Source organism: Lonchura striata, chromosome 28 (genome assembly GCF_046129695.1).
Source record: "Lonchura striata isolate bLonStr1 chromosome 28, bLonStr1.mat, whole genome shotgun sequence".
In the NCBI taxonomy this organism is placed as follows: domain Eukaryota; kingdom Metazoa; phylum Chordata; class Aves; order Passeriformes; family Estrildidae; genus Lonchura; species Lonchura striata.
This window is the reverse complement of record NC_134630.1, coordinates 4560007-4581442: the sequence shown is the minus strand read 5'-3', so window position 1 is coordinate 4581442 and position 21436 is coordinate 4560007. Positions and strand designations below refer to the sequence as shown.

General features: G+C 36.8%; 1 protein-coding gene across 3 annotated transcripts in view; it reads right to left on the bottom strand.

Moving 5' to 3' along the window:
* Positions 1-21436, bottom strand: part of EPS15L1 (epidermal growth factor receptor pathway substrate 15 like 1) — a 46614-nt gene that overhangs the window by 24699 nt on the left and 479 nt on the right. Inside the window, exons 2-23 of one of the 3 annotated variants that reach the window (XM_021540087.2) lie at positions 17475-17516; positions 17153-17242; positions 16866-16913; positions 16125-16220; positions 15129-15191; positions 14168-14293; positions 12636-12695; positions 12156-12392; positions 11445-11602; positions 10841-10997; positions 10049-10111; positions 8432-8517; positions 8000-8072; positions 7326-7487; positions 6320-6517; positions 5895-6059; positions 3889-4015; positions 3717-3767; positions 3180-3316; positions 2091-2151; positions 1629-1711; positions 21-153 (exon numbers count right to left, since the gene is read on the bottom strand). In XM_021540087.2, coding sequence (XP_021395762.1) covers positions 21-153; positions 1629-1711; positions 2091-2151; positions 3180-3316; positions 3717-3767; positions 3889-4015; positions 5895-6059; positions 6320-6517; positions 7326-7487; positions 8000-8072; positions 8432-8517; positions 10049-10111; positions 10841-10997; positions 11445-11602; positions 12156-12392; positions 12636-12695; positions 14168-14293; positions 15129-15191; positions 16125-16220; positions 16866-16913; positions 17153-17242; positions 17475-17516 — 2416 coding nt within the window. The remainder of the gene's footprint in view (positions 1-20; positions 154-1628; positions 1712-2090; positions 2152-3179; positions 3317-3716; positions 3768-3888; positions 4016-5894; positions 6060-6319; positions 6518-7325; positions 7488-7999; positions 8073-8431; positions 8518-10048; positions 10112-10840; positions 10998-11444; positions 11603-12155; positions 12393-12635; positions 12696-14167; positions 14294-15128; positions 15192-16124; positions 16221-16865; positions 16914-17152; positions 17243-17474; positions 17517-21436) is intronic. The other 2 variants (XM_021540088.2, XM_021540089.2) reach the window with 2 other exon arrangements.

Genomic DNA, 21436 nt, shown 5'->3' with positions numbered 1-21436 from the left:
AAAGAAGAAAACCTCCTTACCACTGGGTGGCTTGGGTCGTGGAGGGACATTTTTCTTGGGTGGTAATGCTGGTGTGTCTGATTTGCTTTTGAAAGGGTCATCTGTGAATCCTGCCCCTCCAAAAGAGGAGGCAAAGGGGTCTGAAGCTACTGACTACATGAGAAAAAAGAAAAGAAAAGGGATGTAAGCACACTGGAGAACACCTGTGGTTTCATTAAGCTACAGGTTAAATAAAAGCATTAACTTCAAAACCTGAGGGCAGATGTACAGAATTGTCACTGGTGTAGGAGGCTCATGCCCAGTGACAGAGGTGCTAAGATTCCGTTAACATTTAAAAGACTTTATGCTCTTAATAATTTAAGTACTTCCAGAACTTTTAGTCCTAGCAAAAAAGCTGATGAGGAAATAAAAGGAAGTAAAACTTTACTTTTTACTATTTGGCAATGAACAGTCACACCACAGCCTGACCTTCACTCTAATAAACAGAACCATGACAGAACCTGGAAAAACACTGTAGAACGGATAACTTTAATCCAAACTTTTCTGAAGTTACACATAGGTATTTGACATTTTAGTCAAAACCTTAGGGAATATCCAAAAGCATGTGTTTAAATCTTACAATATTCACACAGCTTTTCTAAAGGACTCTCTTATTAATTAAGAAGCATGTAATTATTATGTTGTGCAGGGAAATTTATCACTGTGAAATGAAGAAAGAGGAATTTTGTGAGCAAAGGTGAAAACTGCAGTCAAGCGTTTGCTAAAATTTCTACCTCAACCCAGACATGTCTATTGGTAAAGGCTGTTGCCATCTAGTGGAGAGCTAAAACCCTCCCCAAAATAGTAAAAGTTAGGGAAGGAAAAAAAAATCCAAGAAATATAATTAGTCAAAGTGAAATGATAACCTATTTTATTTTTAACATTTACTCCACAGTGTTCAAGTGTTACTATAGAACTAATGTAAGGAGTTGGGCACTGATGTTAACTGTAAATTCCAAACTCCACCTCAGGAAAGCAGACCAAGACCTTTCCAATTATCTATATTTTTCATGTGTGTCCTGAACCTTTTTCTTCATCTGCTATTTAAAATGAACAGAAATTGCACTTTTAAAACATGGCAGAGACTGACTGTTCAGAGTGGAGTAAGGTTAGGTTACATATATTTAGTAGCACAGTATTTTGTTAATAGTTGGACTCAATCTTAGAGGCCTTATCCAACCTTATTGATTTTATGGTAAGTTTAGAAACAAGTCAGGATACTTACTATGAAGTAACCAAGAAGCAAATTCCAGGGCTTAGACGAAGGCTGGATACTGAAATATATTAATATCTGCAACAACTACCTCTCCTTACAAGTTAAAATTACAAGTTAATTTATTTTCCTGATCTGGTATTTGAAAATATTTGTGAAAAGTCTATTTTTCCCTACTGAATCTACTAGTCTTAGTAAGACTTTGCCATATCTGACAGGGCTGGAAAATTCTTTGCTATATAGCTGGTGAGGCTGATCGGAAAAAAATGAACAAAACCAGATTGCCAGCTGGAAAGTTACAATCATATCACACTCTTTTAAAAAGTGTCTGTACATATATTTTTAAATGGACAGTTGCTCTCCTTTTAACATTTACCTTTGACATCTGACTGAAGTCTGCAAACCCCTCACCACCACTGAAAGCACCACTTCCAAATGGATCCAGTGTTCCAAATGGATCTGGAACAGATAAGCAGGAAAAAAAAGTTATTTTGAATAATACTTCAGAATTACAACAAATGCATGGTGGTGCCAATGCCAATGAAGCACAAAACTAGGCAAGTGGTTAAAAAACACCTGCATTTTAACCTGCCATGAGCTGTTCAAAGAGAATTCTATAAAACAATAGGTTTTCTGCCAGTTGTTTGGAGGGAAAATATGAGAAGAAACAAGTGACATATATAGTGTCACTCAGACAGCCTTTATGAACTGTAACAAGACCATGATGTTTTTTGACAATGGTTCACAAGACTCTTTACTCTCAACTCTTATATTTGATTCTTCTCTCATAAAAAGATATCTCATAATTCATCTTCATGTGAAAATGTTTACTGCTTACCTGGACCTTTTGAAGAGATACTGGAAGACGTAAAAGGATCAGTGCTTTCAAAAGGGTCAGGCTAAATAAGAACAGATATACATAATTATTTTTCTGCTGGATTGTGCACTTACCATTTCATGCCTATCAAAATCTCTTGCTTTAAGACAAATAGTTTCCAGTTTCAGACCACTCTATTCAGTGGACAGAGTAGGATAAAATCAACTGATTATATGGAATTTACATTATTAGTGCATTTGGCTATTGATAGCCTTGAACACAACACCAGGTACCCACAGGTGAGAAAAACATCCCACTGAAATATATGCAACATTAACTACCAGGGCAAAATATGAAAATACACCCAAAAGTGTTTAGCCTTTAAACAACAGAGAGAATATTCAGGTCATGCATTTATATTATTATTAATTTAGGGAGTCTGTACACTGCTTCTTTTTAAACAGATGGTTTTAGAGCTGCTCTTCAGTTTGACAAGTCAGCTTTTATTTAAGTACAACCCTATACTGCAAGACAAACTAACTTCCCACAGACTCAATCTGGTCTTGGGTAGCAACACTCGATGAACTGCATAAGAATGAGGGAAATACTAATAAAAACAAAACCAAGAGATTCATACTCCCCCCCAGACAAGCACACACATGTACATCAGGACAGCTCAGAACTGAAAATATGGCTATAAAAAGTGTGTGTTCTGTGCAGTCTGTGCTGCTTCAGAGTCTGCTGAAGGCTTAGGAATCCTTTAGCCAGAGCAGCTCCTCCATCTCACTCCCTATGTGACTGCAGAAATCTATGGGATGGAGGAAATAGTGGGAATGAGTGAGTGCTGCTGGTTTAAAATTCCCAATAGAGAGGAAAGATATCCACCTAAAAGTACCTTCATGGTGAATGTATCTCATTATCATGGAACCAGAGAGAACACTGCTGATTGCCTAAACAATCTCCACTTACATTTTAAGAATACAATTAATGATATTTCATCATTTAGGAAAAAAAGCATTTTGTGTTATTTCACTCCTTTTAGCTTTCAGACAATAATAAGCCTGTCAACAGTAACGAAATCTATTAAGTGTACATTTTAAAATTACTGACCTTTGAGGGTAAAGTGGGGGTTTTTGTGAATGGATCTGAGGTAAATGGGTCACTCTTCACCTGTTTCTTGAAGAAATCCTCAGGGGCAGAACTACGAAATGGGTCACTTTCCTTAAATGGATCTCCTCCAAAAGGATCTAGAAGGAGCATGAAAAGGTAAATATAATGTAGCACTTGTGTGTCTATAAAGAACATTCTGTATTTGACCTCATACTCACTGATACAATTTTTCTTACATAAACACAGTGTTTTGATAAATCTGATAGACTTCCAGAGACCTCTCTAAAGAGGGTATTTACTAAGTTTGAGCAGTGTGTTTATATGAAGCTTTCAGACTTAATAAAAAGTTACACACTTCTCATTAAACATATTGATTCTGAATATATATATAAACCTGTTGGATTTCTATGTTCCCACATGCAAAACAAAAATCTGAAGCCAGGGAAACCTTTAGGCTTCCTTTGTGTTTGTAGATCTTTGTGCTTGGCTACAAATTGTTTATACCACATCTGTCCTGTCATTAAAAAGAGATATTACCTGCTGGAGCAGGTGGTTGTTCTGCAAAAGGATCATGCTGGAATGGGTCACCTATGCAGAAGAGAAAACCAATTTGTTTTATTTATTATTTAGCAAGATGATAAAAGTTTGTGAAAATAGAATTTACTCAACAATTGATCTTCAAGGTCCTAGATAAGCATTTGTCACTTACTGCCTTTGAAGGGGTCTGCTCCCTTAAATGGATCAGATTTGAAAGGATCTTCTGACTGGAATGGGTCTGTATGCAATTCTTGTGTATTATTGGTAAACATCAAGGCTTTATTCTTAAATGGATCATCCTAAAAATGAAGAGGAGAAATATCAGAGGAGCTTATCATTATAAAAATAAAAATAAAAATGCCCAGTTACCCATTTAGAAGAAATTGTATGCTACCTAGGTTCCTGTTTAACAGTCTTTAAAATTACTTCCTAAAGAACTTTCTGAATATGTGACTTCTAAGTAGAAGTAATTACACAGCAGAAGGAAATGTGTACCCCAAGGCTACACAGAACACCAAAAGATAACAATACATATAGCAATTAAATGTTAAACTGTTGCCCATATTAATATATTCAACTCTCAAACATTTAAATAACAAAAGCAAACCAACCTCAAACATCACAGTATCAAAAAATTCTTCTCCCCCCATTATAGTTCAGCTTCAGGTAACATACTTATTTAAAAGGAAAGGATATAAAAATAATCTGTGGACTAGAAATACAACAAATTACTACTGGGTAGTCAGATACTAGATTGCTTCTTGTTAACTCATCTTTGAGCTTAAAGCTCCCAACACTGATTTCCCATGAAGGAAGAGTCACCCCAACATTTTGATGACAGAGTTTTCCCAGCAGAGGCCAAATCTACATTTGTCAAGTTACAGAAAATACCCTGCATGAACAAGCAGCAAACTGAAGTTATGAAACCCCTTCATGACAATCATTTTCATGATACCCCTGGCTTGGGTTTTGTTTGGAGGTCTCTGATGAAACCCCAAGTGCACAGCAAAATTCCAGGGATAATGGGAGCCATTCCATCCCAGCAAAAGGAATAGCCAGAAACAATTCCCCACTTACACTGCCCCCAACACCAGAAAGAGACAGGATTTATTTCATCCCTTTACAAGATGCAAATGAAAATGTCCTAATTAATACTTCTCAGAACAGCAGGAGGGAGGTGGGGAGAGAAGGAAGAGGAAGGAAGAATTGAGAAACAGGAAAGTGGCACAATGGTTTAAAAAATTGCTATGAATACAGACTGGTGCTTTCTGCCAGTAATTGGCTCCTAGGTTTTGCAAGAAAACATCTGGAAGTTTTCACTGGAAATTAAATATATTTATGCAAGCCATGCAAGCACAGAAACTAAGCACTAAGATACTTTAGTACAAGTTTCTCAATGTACTGTTCTTTTTAATCTACACTGTTCTTCTTTTGAGCAGTTTGTTTTTACAGAGCAAGTGTGAAGTGCTGCATAAAAGCAGCAATGCCTGATAAATACGTATTAACACATTACATATTCAACTTCATATTAAACCCCCAGCAAATACTGTGCTTACAACAGTAAACAAGTTTCCATAATGAAGAAGGGCCATATAGATGTGCAAGCAGAATCAAGCAAGGAAGAAACTTTTCATCTTGTCATATTTAAGAGAATAAATAAGCTTAAAAAACAAAAGAAAATTTTTGTGTTTTAGAGGAATATTTAATACCCAAATCACCCAAAAGAAATTGACTCAAAAAATGTTTAAGAACTTGAAAGATTTTATGATTTGGGAAAAAATACTGATTAAATAAAAACATAATAAATGAGAAAGATGATGCTGAAATTATTTAAGCAAAAGAGAACCATCCTTTCAGAAAGGGAGCATGAGATATCTAATAAATATAGCTCATTATTAGTAAAGTAGAAATTTGTAGAGCTTCCTTTGGAAATAAGAAAGAAATACATGATAAACGAAAATTTACAGCAAAAGAAGGTTTCACCTTGGTGAAGTGGAGAAGAAAAAATGAAACACTAAACTGGAAATAAAGCCCCACCTCTGTCCTGAGACTGAACATGTGACAGATTACAAATCCACAAGACCATGTGCCAAATACCAGCTAAACAATACTTCAGATGAGGTGCAAGTCAGAAGCTTAATTAGTGTAAAATACACTAAGTAACAGTATTTTTTTTACCATAGCTCCATAATTGCTTCTTTCTGTCTGCCCAAGGCCTTCACTCATGTCTGCTAAATTTGTCAGACTCCCACCATTAATCCCATTGAGAGCTTCATTGTATTCTTCAATGCTCTTATTCATTTCCTGGTGGCTCTCTTGCAGCTGAGAGAGTTTACTTCTTGCCTGAAAAGAAAAAATGCTTTAGCATGTTACACTCAAGAACACTGGCATTCTTACATTCTTACACTCTCCTTAAACACTGGTGCCTGACCGTGGCATTTTATTCCCAGAGGAATTGAATGCTTCCTGACTCAAACCAGGAATTTGCCTACTAAACACCAGTCAAAAAGCCTTATTTCATGAACCAGGATTTTTTCCTCCTCTGAAAAAATATTTTTTCAACTCATTTCAAAAGCAAAAATTGTATAAAGCACAGTGAATACCTGGTTTATTTCTTCCTGGGTTGATTTTAAAGATTTGATTATTGTTTCAAGCTGCACTTTTCCAGCCTGGATACTCTGCTCCAGCTGAGTCTCTTCTTGCTGGAGGCGATTCAGCTCTGCTTTTGCTCTATTAAGGTCATCTTCCTGTAATTTTAAATCTGATTCCTGAGACTGAATCTGCATTTTTAGTGATGAAATCTGAAAAAACACAGTAGAAAAATTAAGAGTGAAATTCAGAATTTATTAAATGGTGAATTTACAATAAGTAATAGAAAGTGATACAGCAACCTATCAACTACTAAGGAAAATATTTAGAACTTAATATGAAGTTATGCTGCTTCTGCTGTTACACAAAATCCTTGATAAAAGCACATTCAATAAAACCTAGAGAAATAGTACTTTAAATTAGAGAAACACCCCACTACTTATAAAGGTAAAGCTGTTTCCTAGATGTTCACCTTCATAACTTGGTCCCATTCAAACATTTATCAAGTAATTTAATGTTGATTTTAAGAGTTAAAATTACAGAGTTATTTATAACCTTCCTTATACACTTTCTTCTGTGACTTCCTTACAAGGAAGTTTCTACCTTAAGGTAATATCCTATTTCCACTGGCAATTGCATCCACCTGAAAACTCAATCCTGATGGCATTCAGAGTGATCAATACCAGCACCACTGCCATGGACTGGCTCATGGGTTAGGACAACTGATTTTCAACTGCCCTATTAGGCTGAATAAATGTTTAATAAAAATGGGATGCTGCAGTTTAATATATTCTCAGGACAACAATTCCTGTAGAACGGAATGGACATCATTGGGTTAAACTTTTCTTTTATGACCTTTTTGGAAGGTATTAAGGATAGCAAAATCCTTTCTCTGACCTCTATATTTTTGTAAAAATTGCTATTTGTGGTAAAAAGAAAGTTTATTCATTAAATAAATAGATTTTCCCTCAACAGAAGGCATTTTACCCTTGAGCAGGTCCAGAATTAACATCCACTTACCACCTGTGTTTCTTCCTGGCATTTCTGCCTTACATCATTCAGCATATCTTTCAGTTTGGCTTTCTGCTGGTCCATCTCATCCAGGCGGTCTTGGGCATCTTGTTTTTGAGCCTCCAGCTCTTGCAAGTTACTTGTTTCCCTATCTAAATCATTTTGCAGCTCCTGAAGAAAATTCCACAAATTGTAATTCATATTTAGCTGTTGTCTTAAGGAAGCATCAGCCACAGACAACATAGCAAAATTCAGAATATTTTTTATATCATGTATGCTACACCTTGCATTGGCCTATTTTGTTTCTGCAGGAACTTGTGTAAGACATCAGGAAATAAATTACTGCTCACAAGAAGGAAAAGGGACTGTGACACAAAGCACATGGCTTTGAGTTATCCAAATTATCAAAACCAATACTCTCCAAACATTGATTTTCTAAATTACATGTTAGCTAAACACTAACAAAAAAGACATTCAAACTATTCACATATACTATGCTTATATTAGCCAGCATCAGATAAAAACATTTCTCATGGAGAACAGTAAAATAATTTTTTTCTGCCAGTGAGAGGAAACTCCCAAGAAAGAATGAGAAAAAGAATGATAGAATGACAGAAAAAATGCTAAAATGCCACATATTACTTAGATTAACATGGAAACTATTGGTGATAAATGGTTTTTACCTGAACTTCATTGGTTTTCTGTCTGATTGATTCTTCCTTTTCCCTAATGTCCTGCTCCAGAGAATATTTTTCTCTGTCAGATAAACAAGAACATGTATTTATGATTAGTGAAATAATACAACACACATGCAAAAATCAATTAAATATTATTCTGGAAACACCATGCAGTTAAAAATGGCAGCCCATATTCTCATGTATTCTTTAAAGAAGAAAAGGTGCATAGGTTATCAATTATTCTCTGAAAAATGCCAGCTGTGCCCATCATCAATCTTTTGAAGTCACCTGATAGACCTGTAGGGTACCACTAGGAAATTCAGCACCAATTACAGCAACAAATGATGACAAAATGACTAAGAGAAAATAAACTGACACATCAGTACCACAGACATAGTTATTCTATACCAAGACTTTGTTAAAATCCACAATTATTACCTCTGCAGCTGTGCAATTTCCTGACTAATATCATCCAGCTCCTTCACCCCTGTAAATTCTCCTGATCCAACAGAACTTGCACTGTCCTGTGAAGAATGAAACAATCTATTAAAATGTCAAGTTGTAACAGAAACTCTTTCTTTAACAAAGGCTGAGGACAGAGGTGGGATACAAAATCCTCATTATTTGCATTTGCAAAATTCCATAAGAGACATCAAATTATTCTGTAACAAGCAAGGAACATGCCACACAATTCTACCCATGAGACAGGAGAACTTTTAATATGCCTGTTTAACAGACAGGACAGTTGAACACACAGCAATGAAAGGACAGGCACAATCCCAACAAGGAAATTGCAGACTATGGTAGAATTAAAATTCAAAACCTAAAACTCAGTTCTGCTATAGTCAATAATAGTAAAGTTTACATGGGACTTAATGAAATCAGATTGTAATTCCAGTCTTCTAGATCCCTGTCACAAATCAATGGCAATTTCTGCAATTATACCCCATTTCCTATAGGTGGTTTCTACATTCATTCAAGCATAGATCAGGGAAGATACAGAGGGTATCCTCTGCCTTCTAGATAAGTTAAGAAAGAATGCCAGCATTAGGTACAAAACAGGTTGTTTTTATATTATTATTATAAAAAGAATTGCTCTTTGAAAAAAAAAAAACCACCACAACTGAGGAAAAGCTGCAGCACTGAACTCACTGCTAGTATGACAAACCAGGAGACCTACAACTTTTATATAGCATTTTGAAAAGAAGAATGCAGAGTTTCCCTGCTTCACTCACTTTGAGCCTCCTGTGATAACCATAGAAAGCTTGGCTTTATTAAATATTAAAAAACAAACAAGAACCCAACTAACAAGCCAAGACCAGCAGAGTAAGATATGACATTTTTGTGGAAACAATAGGTGAATATACAGTTTAAATAATTTAATCAAGTCCTCACTTTTGGGGGATAGCCCTCACTTTTTGGTATTATGCCATTAAGTAATCACAAATAACAACAACAATACAGACTAATTCTTCAAAGAAGCAAAATTAAAAATCACTTTTATACTGTCAGGACAGATAGAGATTTGCTGGGAGACCTGTACTGAATGCTGGACAGGATCACAGCCACGTGTCACCCAGCCTGACTATGAAATAAATTCAAATGAGCTGCTGCACTGGTTAGGACAAGAGTCCCTTAACTAAGCTCACAATAGCACACAGTTTATTTTATCTTATGCTCAGCTAAACACATAATACATAGGAAAAAAAATTTGCAATTAACTGAAAATAGCAGGAAGCTTAAAGCTCTCACACCAAGATGTATTTACTGCTCACAGCTGCAGAAAACTAGTCCAGGAGTAATTTCTACAGCACTGAGCTGCCTGTCCCAGAACTTCCTGCCAGGACAACACATCTCCAGTTGTTGAAGGAACATCACCAGGTCGTCAGCCAGTGCTGGGCACTTCACATTGCTGTGACATTATCACCACACCAAGAGCAAGTGGCACAGAACTCAAGAGCAGAGACAGGCACAGGTGTAGAAATAAAAACTTTTGGAAGTTACAAAAAGCATACATTAGAAATGTGCATTCCTTTGGACACTGCAATTACTCACACGCCGCATTTCTGTTAGTGCTGAGATCTCAGATCCTACAGGGGTCAAGTAACCTGATAGAGTCTATAGGAAAAGAATATAGGAAAAGCCTTAGGAGGACCATAGCAAGAGCAGCAATTAAAATATATTTAGAGTTCCAAAGGTTTCTGGTTAGGCAAAGCAAATAAAAGTAAAGAAAAACACAGTATAATTTATAGAAAAGGTGAATGTAGTGACATGACAGAAGAATTTCTTCATTTCAGTTTCAGAAATGCACTGACATGCTATCAAGGAAAGGAACAAAGCAGGGTCAGCAAAGGATCTCCAGTCAAGTGGTATTAGCAGTGATGGATACAAGACTGTGGACTGCTACACAGGATCAATTCCAGAAATTAGGAAGTCATCACTCCTCATTTAGCCATTAAAAAATTTTATGTTTCCATGGGAGGAATTTGGTGCTGATCACAGTCAGGGACAGGCTGCTCAACCAACTTTTAATATTTGCTGTTACAAGTTCCCTGACTTAATCTTCTGTATGACAAAGGATTATTTTTTATGCTAGATTTTTTCCAGCATTATTAATCCTTGGTTAATGGAATATTTTACTGCATTTTTCTTTACTTACTGTCTTAGTTGCTAAAAAAATAGCTATATTTTCAAATGTTAAAAGAATTTTGTTAGAGAGATAAGAAAAAATATTGGTAATTCTTTATCATAATACTAAAAGAAAAACCCACATAAAATTCATACTCAAAGCCCATTACTTTTAAAGCACATAAGTTCAGTGTTATCTACAACAAATTGCTGACTTACCTGGATGGGTGTGTTTCTGTCTGAGGGAGGGATCATATCTGGAGTTAACACCTGTGGAGGATCAATCCCTTTGCTGACCTTCTGCTGAATGAAATACATGGCAAGTGCAAACTGGTCTTTGCTGAGCTTTCCCATCTGTCTCGTGTCTGCCAAAGACCTGATAAAAAATAGATCATACTTACAAACAAGAAAATCTTATTTCTGGTCTACTAAAAAGCCTGAAATACATATATACATGTAATTTCTTCCTGGTTCATCCTCATCAGAGCTTACTTATTCTAGTCAAATTTCCATAAACAGTGCAGTATTTTATTAGACATATTTAACTGAATAGTGTAAGTCTGAGAAACTATTCAGAGCACTAGAACTTCAAAAGACAATCACAATTCACAGACTGACCTATTGCCCCCCTCCCAGAAAAGCAAAGGGAGTATTTATTTCTCTCTTAATTTGCCATATAGCCCACATATTGCAGTATGTGGACAAGTAAAAGAAGTTGGGGTTTTTTGTTGTTTCTGGCATTTTTTTAATGTTAGAATCACACTCTGAATCTGAGTTCCCAGATCAGAAAGTTACAACAATACAGCTACTAAGGAATTCTTACCATATATGTGCTAGGAGATTCTGAGATAGACCTGAATGCATAAAAATGTCCTTTACTTCTTGGCCACTCACAAACCCATCCATGTCTGTGTCTGTTTTTAAGAATATTTCATCATATCGTACTTTTTCAGACACTGGTACCACCCAATTCACAGCTGGCTGCAAAACAAAGGTTGGCATTTCAAAAGAACAGAAATAGTCTTTATGAACACACTGAGTATATATGACATTATCCAGAGCTGGATGTGCTGAACATTTTGCATACTCCAGTCTGACTAGTAAATAAGTATTTTCACTGCATGGTTTAACTTCAGACTTTTTATCTGAATAAAACCACTGATAAACAGCTATTCATGAGTGGAAAAGCATTAATTCTTCAGAAATACAGACCCAACTAGGCATACAAAGTCCTCATGCTAATAGCAGGAGATTTAGAAGTTGATTAATGATTTCTTTGGAATTAAAGCAGATACACAAACAAAACCTTTCTATGGTTTCACTTTCTACATAGAGTGAAAATTCCCCCTAAGATTTGCTACCTTGTGGTCACTGATTAAAATTCACCCAATGTTCCTCCAAGTCTTACCATTCTCATTTCACCTTCTCCACCCAAATCACCCAAACACACAAGGCAGAAATCAAAAAAATTATTTCTTTTTCCTACAGCTTACAAATACACAAATATCCAAAAATAAGAAAGAAAGGCATGTACCTGTGCTGGTTTGATGCTGTGCTTGGGAGATAAGCTCCCTATGCTGTTCAGACTGTTGCCACTGTCATGGGATGGGGTGGAACGGAGGCTGTCTTTTGGGGGAGGACTTGCAGGGAGAACAGGAACTGCACCAGGAAAGACTGATGTCTTCTTTCTTTTAGAAGGTGGTATGAGAGAAGGAGGCAATTGTGAAGGAACTGACTCTTTCTCAAGAGCTCTGTAAACCAAATGCATTGCCTGCAAAGGCAAAAAGGTCAGATAACATTCACAATTATTAGAAAAAGCAACAAGATCTTCCTGTGTCAGTCATTTACATATTAGTAAAACAAAGACAGTAAGACTAGGAATGTAAACCAGAACAATTAATTTTGAATGTAATTCCAACAAGTTTAATCTTGTTGCAAAGCTCTTGAGAAAGAAATGAGCTATTTGTTTCAACAGACAGACAAGGCAGTGAATTGAGAATTTAAAGCAACCTACCACAGCAAATTCATCCTTGTCCAGGTGACCATCTTTGTCAATATCACTGAGATCCCAGACCTACAGCAATTAAGATTTAAAAATCATTTGCAGACCAAGTTACAGTTTATGTATTCATTGTATTAACATGCCCTCTAAAGACTCCTCAGAGATTTTGGTGAAGATCAAAATTAGTTATACTACCTATCTGAACATTCTCTGATGAAACAGGCTGGATTAGAGTTTTCTGGCCACATGAATCAACACTGCCTCTAACAAATTCTGGCTGCAACACAGGCAGGTTTTTCATCTTTCTATGATGCAATTACAGAGTCATCAAGCTGAGTAGAAGCATTCAGAGGTGACTTTCAAAACTGCCCAGAGGGTGTGGACTAGCAGATCATCCAAATTCCTCACAATAAAGTTCAACAGAAAATTCAATATATATCTAATTCCTATTCCATTCCTAGATGATGAGGGTTGTCTACTAAAAACTAAAACTATGCGCAGCTCCCTCTGGCCCCCTGAATTTCCTGTTGGAGAGAATTTAAGCACTTATCAACTTTAGTTCATTATTAGGTGAGGCACAGTCAACAAAATTTGCAGAAGATTTAGAGAGATACAAAACTTTGTGAACTCCAACACAGCACTGTTTAATCATCACTATGACCTGGAAACAGTAGAGTTCACAAAAAGCCAAGACTTGAGGCTCAATTGTGAGAACTCTGCTTTATCACTGGACCCTTGACAAATTTAAACTCCTTGATTAGTCCATTTCCTCAGTGCCTTATCTTGCTCACAGAGACAGAAGCTTCCTGAATTTCTATTGTGACAATAACAAGATAAAGTCCGAAACCTTTCAAGACTTCATGATAGTCAAGTACAGAATTAAAACAAATCATACTTAGATTTTGTAGATAATACAGAGCAAGAGGCACTTCTTCCTGAAGAGATAAAAGTATGTAATGCAGACAGAACTCTTACACAGAATGTATTCAGAAATATCAATATGCAAAGCATTAAAGAGTGTGTTTTTAATGGAGACAGAAAAATACTTTAAGGTCTGCTTCCCTTGCAAATATACAATGGATGCACAAAATTCAGACCTTGGAAGTATTTATAAATACAATAATGAAAGAAAATTTGACAACTGCACTATGAATAAAGGAGGATGTTTTAAGGTATTCTCCTGTACAAAGGATGGATTTAATGGTATGTCTAATAATTCATATTTGTAAAAATTATGAAACAACAGAACCTAATATTCTAACAGCTAGTATGGCTCAGGAAAGCTTTTTCTTGTTTTTAAACAACCAAAATCAAATTTCCAGCTCTTAAATGAATAGAGAGACAATGAAGCCAGTCTACTCCAGGGCTGAAATTACTACTCTTGCTCTACATGGAAGACTTCAGAGTCTTAATGTTCCTGCTTTATAGCTTGCACATGATGCAAAATCTCAGCCAATCCTGATCTCTGTTGATAAATTACATTTTTAACATTGCAACTACAAGAAGTTATATACAGAGTAGCTAAATCTAAACAACTTACTTACCCTTCCGAGGATATCAAGAGGTAGCTTTGAATTCATCAGTACTGGTTTTACTTTGTCTCCTGAAAGTAAACCATTTACTGGCAAAAGGCTTTCAAAAATACCATCAAACTTTGCTTTTTCTTCCACCTAGTTGGTAAGAAATAGTCTGAATAAGTAAAAAAGTGTGTCTGTATGAGTAATGAAAATGAGATCTTGCAAGAAATTAAGACTGGTCAGTAATGTACTCATTCTGAATTTCCAAGCTTTCTTGCAAGTGCCACTGTACTGTATTTAAATGTAAACAAATAGAGAAAGCTTTGAAATTAAGTTCCTAAATCTAAAGGTTACGACAGCTGGGAGATTTTACCAGGCAGCACACAAGGTGTGCTTCTGTTTTAAAGTAACTTTGATAAACTCTATAGAACTAAAACTTACTCTTCCCACTTTGAAGTACATATAACTACAAGTTTTTTTATTAAATTTCTACCTTTTGGAAAATTAAAAATTAAAATTTAAAATTAAATTTCTACCATTTGGAGTTGAAAATTACCTAAATATAAATATCTCCACATACGTATCAAATTTTATTTTCCCCAAATTATATATATTGCTTGTATCATTGAATACTAATTAGAAACTATGAACTCAAGCTTTAAATTAATAGTTCAGACTGGATGTGGTGAAATACTTTGCTGTTCCCAGTGGGGTTCCTTTATACAAAGTGCCTAATTGCAGGATTCTGGAAGAAATCCAGGCAGAAGATTAAAATTCATTTTCTTAAAAAGATCCCACCAGTGGTTGTCATGGGGCTGTTTAACACTTATTGCATATCTAAAACTACACCTTGGTGTTCTCTGTTGTGCACAGGTTTGCACAGAAAGGGAGGACTTCTGAAAATAAAATTCTCTCACTGGGAAAATTACACACAAGAAAAATATTTACTTCTAAAAAATGGATGGAATGTGCTCTCTTTTACACTTACCCTAACAGCCCAGTGAGTCTCTGATGAGGGTGGTGTGATCAGCAAAGGACTGCTAGTGTCATGCTAAAAATGAGAAAAAAATTTATTTATATATATATATAAATAGATAAATATACACACTTCTGCCTCTAGTACTTACTAATTGCACTAAGTTTCAGATAGTTACAGACAGGAAGCTTAACTACACTGAGGAAAATAAGCTGCACATGTACCTAAACAGAAGTCACACTCATTTTATAGCATTACAGTACTTGGGTAAAGACATCCAGTAGATGCAGTCAGTATCCAAACACAGAGCCAACACAAGCCAAAGAGGCTCTGCAGCACCCCATGCAGGGCAAAGATGCAGTAATGCCTTTTACTACTCATTCCTGTTGACCCAGCCCCAAAATAATCTTTTTTTGATTCCTTTTTTTACATGTATTCAGAGTTCAGACACAGCTTCCTGACTAAGCTGTCCAGACTTAAGCTCTGTTTTGGCAGTCCAGGAAGGGGCTGGTTTCTTATCACTCAGCATGACAAGACTGAAAGATTCAGTCTTTCTGACCGATTTCCCTAAATGACTGCATCTCTGTGATGAAGCAGACCAGACAAAATGGGTTCAAGTGATAGAAATAGCACAGCTCCCTATCTACCCATCACCACACGTGATGACATCAGCATCATCCAAGAGGATTCTGTCATTTGGTGACATCTGCTCATGAAGGACCAGCCCAAGACTGTCAACACTGACAGAGACAAAAATGGCCCCTTCCTCACCAAGCTGACCAGACTTAAACTCACTTTGGTTTTGCAAAGTCCAGGAAGGGGCTGGTTTCTTGTCACTCAGCATGACAAGACTGTGGCAGCCCTGGCTGCTGTATCCTAAGGAACTGTGTGACAGCAGCCTGAAGCCCCAGAACTATGACATTTATGAAACAGAAGATATTCCAATGTTCCAACTGAAGCCTTAATTCTCATATAACACATACCTGCATTAAAGTGGCTACTACTTACAAATTTAGGAGGTGGCACAGTCAAGTTCAGACTGCTCAGGTTTACATCGTGGCCGTTCTGTGCACATGCTACAAGGCGCAACGCAAGGTAGAAACCCTACAAACAATTGTGTTGTCTATTAGAAAACAGTTTCAGTCACAAAAAATAACCCACTTACCATTTGTAACAACACTGTATATGTACAACTCAGTAAAAAGCAACCTCACATGTACAGCTCTATAATGGCAAATACCCCTTTGCTTTTAAGGATGAGTCCAGAAAAATTTTACAGTAACAGGAAACAAAGAGGAGAAAAGTGGAAGTGTAGTTTTTATGAAGAACTCTCTGCTAATTAAAATACAATTTTTCTTAAAAGTTAGCAATGTTCTGAAAGAGTTCATTGGAATCTACAAGTAACTTGTTATTTTAAGCCATTTTTAGTAAAAATGCTAGGTTTTTTCCTGCACAAAAGTCTTCTAAAATCAAATTACAGTTTTCATTTGTGACTCAATGACTGTGTACCTACACAGTACACACATCAATTATTTACAAAACAAAAGAGAACAGAAAATTAAAACCAAACTCCTCCTGCAGCCTCACTGAGTAATACACTTGGATATGAGCAGTGCTGGGGAAAAAACCCACCTTGTAAACAAAACCTCAATCCTGAAAAAGATAACTACTAGTGGTACTGAGGCTTGCTTGAAACAAGGCTAATCTGGGAAAGGTAATACAAGAAGTGTACGTGAACATTTCATTTACCTGTTTATCTAAGTACCCTTTACCCTCTGGGTCAGCCAAATCCCATATCTGTGGAGATACAAAATAAAAGCTGCTGTGAATTTCAAAGAAAACTTGGTTCAACAGTTCCTACTGCACGTCTTCTTCAAGTGTTCATTCAGCTTTCAAGTAATGATACACAATGTTACTGAAGTGTCGAGCTGACAACAAAAATGTTACACAAAAATCAAATTTTCTTTTTAAAAGTTTTCTTTCACTTCAAAGAAGTGTACATACAAGTACTGCATGATCCAATTCCTTCAACTTACTTTTCCAAGGATGATATCAGAGAGACCAGATTTTTTAAGAAACAGAGCAGCTTCACTTGCCCCAACTCTGCCTGTGTATGCTGGATCTACCTGAAGGAGAAAAATTGACATTTAATTAAAACATGGCTCTTGTGAAAGCAGATTTAAGAAATGCAATATCTCTTGCCTCTAGGTCAAAAGGAGTTACAGAAATTGTATCACCACTCAGAATTCACACAGTTTTAGCACTGCAATGAAAAGAAAGAGAAGGGGAAAAGAAAGAGAAGGAAATCTTGGGGAAGAAGAAACTGAACTTTATTTTTACTTTTTTTAAAGAACATACCTGTTTGTAATATGTTTCATATATTGGATTCCCAGTAGAAAACTGAAACACAAGTAAGAAAACAGAATAAACGACCATAAGAAATGACAGGAAAAGAAACATATAGCACTTTGTGTATTACTCCTATTGAAAACCTAAAATCATGTGTTAATTTGCTGTGTTACAAACTGGACACTTAAAATTTAAGTGTTGATAAAAGTGAGCCACCAAGACCACAGACTACTGTCATCTCTTAGAACTACTCATTCAGCAGGATTCCTACCTCTCCTCACACTTTTACTTAGTGACACTACATAGGGATAAGGTTTTGAAGAACAGCATTGAATTATTTGCTGAAGTATTTCAGGTCTCAGTATGAGAAGGATTGATAACAAAACTTTCAACACAATGCTGACCTGACTACCTTCTGCACCATATACATCCTTATAGAATATCTTCAGCAAACAATTATACACACAGGTCTCTGTGCCTGTGTTAACACATTTTCAAGACTAGGATCTTAAACTGAAACAGAGTAAACAAAACAACAACAAAAAACAAATAAATATATATATGTTAAATGAATGGCAAATTAACAACTCTCACAATTACCTGACAGTGCTTTTGGAGGATTTCAACTTGGTGTAACCACTGCATTATACAAAAGCTGCAGACCCAAGTGAAGTCCTGCCTTTTCAGTGTACTAAAGAAGCAGATCCCAGCTCCTCTTGCTGACATTCCAAGCAAATGGCAGCTGGAATGCCAAAAGATGCATTCTATAATCTTCTAAAATCTATCTTTTCACATATCTCCTAGAGTTGCCACATGAGTTCTACCCCTGTGCAGGTTATCCCTCCACAGTGTTCTCAGCCTCAATGCCAACAGCAAAACCAATCTGGTCAAAACCAGGTCAGTCCTTAGACCACTCAGAGGCTTCAAAAAGAAAGCAACAAAACAACCCAATAAAGAGTTTAATGAGCAAAACAGAGAGATGTCATAAAACCTGCCTGGGGCAACCACTCTCCACCTCCAGGACAGCAGTTAGACACCTGAAAAGGAGTATTTCACACCAAGTCCCATCATTACTATGTCCCCTCCCAGATGTCACCTTCCTCCTTGTCATCCTCATGGATTTCCAGATGTTCTGCTTACGTTGAGAGGAAGGAAGGCAGGAACATGATGAAAGAAAAGACCAATCAAGAACATGAAAATTTAATTTTATGCCAAGAGAACCTTCCTGTGAGTTTACAATGAACATGCTAACTATTTAAGGAGCTATCCACAATAACTAAGTTCTCTGAACCAAGCACAAGCAAACACTGACTCTCTGAAGATTACAGCTCTATTTGAATAGAAAAATCCTGCATTTTCAGAACAGTTTCCTAAGCATCTTAAATGTACTTCACTTATATCCATCCAAAAATAAGCTGCTGCATTTTCCAACATCAGCACCCTCTGGAAGCTCTTGCTCTTCCTGACGGCAGACAGGATTTCAGAAGGATGCTGCAACCATAACTCATAAATCTGACTATTCTTTGTGCTGGCACGTAAATGATCAGCACATGTAAGCATTGTGTTCCTGTCCAAACAGGAAACACATCATTCAGAGAAAAGGTGGAAGTAGGAAATAGCCTGTTCTACACTGAATAAAACCAACATGTTTTCAGCCAACTGCCACCAAACTATGCAGCTCTTGTTTATCAGAAAGCTCAGACAAGAGAGTCAACCAGCAACTACAAGCCACTCTAAGAGATGCAGTGAGTGACCTAGAGCATGCAGAGACTGGATTCGTACCAAGATACGGAGCAAACCACTCCAGCAGCAGGACTGAATGATCTCATCCCATCAGCAGACACTCCTGTCACCCCCATTTGATATTGTCAGCCATGACTTGGAGCTGACTTACCTGGCAGAGGTGGCAGGAAGCCAGGGTGATGTGCTTCAATGCTGTGAAATTCCTTCTACAGCAAATTATTCACCCAAGCTCTCCTGGGAAGCACTTCAAGACCAATCCTCTACTTGCAGAATTTTACAAAGATTCAGTCTTTCTGACCGATTTACCTAAATGACTGCATCTCTGTGATGAAGCAGACCAGACAAAATGGGTTCAAGTGATAAAAATAGCACAGCTCCCTATCTACCCATCACCACATGTGATGACATCAGCATCATCCAAGAGGATTCTGTCATTTGGAGACATCTGCTCATGAAGGACCAACCCAAGACTGTCAACACTGGCAAAGACAAAAACATTGAAGAGCACACAGTTGATGATGTCAAAGCATAACCTGTTAGAGGTTCAGTTTCACTAACAGTTTATCCACCCTGTGGTTCCTATGCCTGCTCTACACTCCCCAAAACACCTCTGACCATCTCCCAAACAGACCCTTCAGAGCTCTAGTGCCTTGCTGGTTAATCTCCAAGTTGACTTCTTGTTCAGAAGTTGAAGCCTCGAGCCTGCAAACTCCCAGCAGATCTGCACACTGTGTTTGTGGTACACAGTGCACAGCCTGGATATTGCTCCAAGTCCCTTAGAGCAGCTCTGGTAAAAAGGCACGACTAAGCACCTGCCACCAGAACAATTAATTCTCTTTCCTGAGGTCATCTCGGGGTCACAAAGAGCTCTGGATCACATTAATTATTTTAAATAAGTTATTATGATGATGATAAATGATTAATGATAAAATATTTTAAACTGCTTGGATTACCCATACTGTTTGCAGCTCTTAATATGTTGGTATCAATAGTCTTATTTTATATCTTTCTGAGTGGACACGCCTCAATGTTACAACACATGTACCCTATCCTATTCAGTCTAATTAAATTTCTGGCATTTACTCTAATTAACACACATCTTCTTAGTAATCACAAAACTAAGGCTATTAGAGGAGGAAGTTCATTACTTTAAAGGAAATTCTGTTTACAGCTAGATTACTCTTGACAGCTCAATATACAAAAACAAGTTTTAGAACTACAATGCTTCCACTGAATTAGTTGGAAAATACTATAAAAATAACTGATATGTTTACAGAATGTGGCCTTTATTCCTCCAACCATAACATTTTCTTTCAAAAGGAATACCATTGATGCCAGTCTCTCAAAGAACAATGAGTATTTAAACAATAGAAAAACTGGATTACTAAAGTAAGTATTTGATAATTATTTGAGTTTTACCAATATATTATAGAAATTTCACAACTACAAACCCTTGCACATCCAGAACCTATTTGACTTACATATTTTGCACCACATTAATCACTTGAAAATTTTTGATAACAGTTTGTGCATACACGGACATTTTTAGATGTTTCTGAATATGTTCACTTAATCAGACCAATGTTAACCAGGACTCTTGCTAAACAAAAGCTAAACAGCAAGTACATGTTCCTAGTAAGACACACAGCAAGTTATGTTATCCAAGCACCACATAACTCCACTGAGAGAGAAATTTTTAGAGTATCACAAATCAAAGATCATTATTAAAAGGAAATACATACATTTAAATAATCTGAACTACTAATAGGAGTCATTCAGAATGGCTGACTGGCCTAAGCGCAGGATAGAAAATAGTTTTGGTTTCAAGACATTGACGGTAGTGGCGTGGTGACGCTTTTATTTTGCTTTAAAGCAAATAAGTAAACTGACTCTCTTCACAGGACCATGGAAAATTGTAAGCAGCAATCACACTGCTTAGGCTTGCACTATTTGGCTGAGAAATCAATCAAAAAGGGGCCATGGAAAAGAGTAGGCAGCAATCACACTGCTTAGGCTTGAATTATTTGGGTGAGAGATCAATCAAAAAAACTTGCAACAACAGAAATCAACGCAGGGATCCCAAGCATTCCACCAGAGCTGGAAACAGCCTCTCCCAAGGGTCAGGGATACGCGTCCTGTCCTCTGCCCTGCAGGAGCTTCTCCTCCTCCTCCTGCTGACAGGCGAACGCATCCCGCTCGTCCCTCAGCCCCTTCCCGCTGTCCCCGCA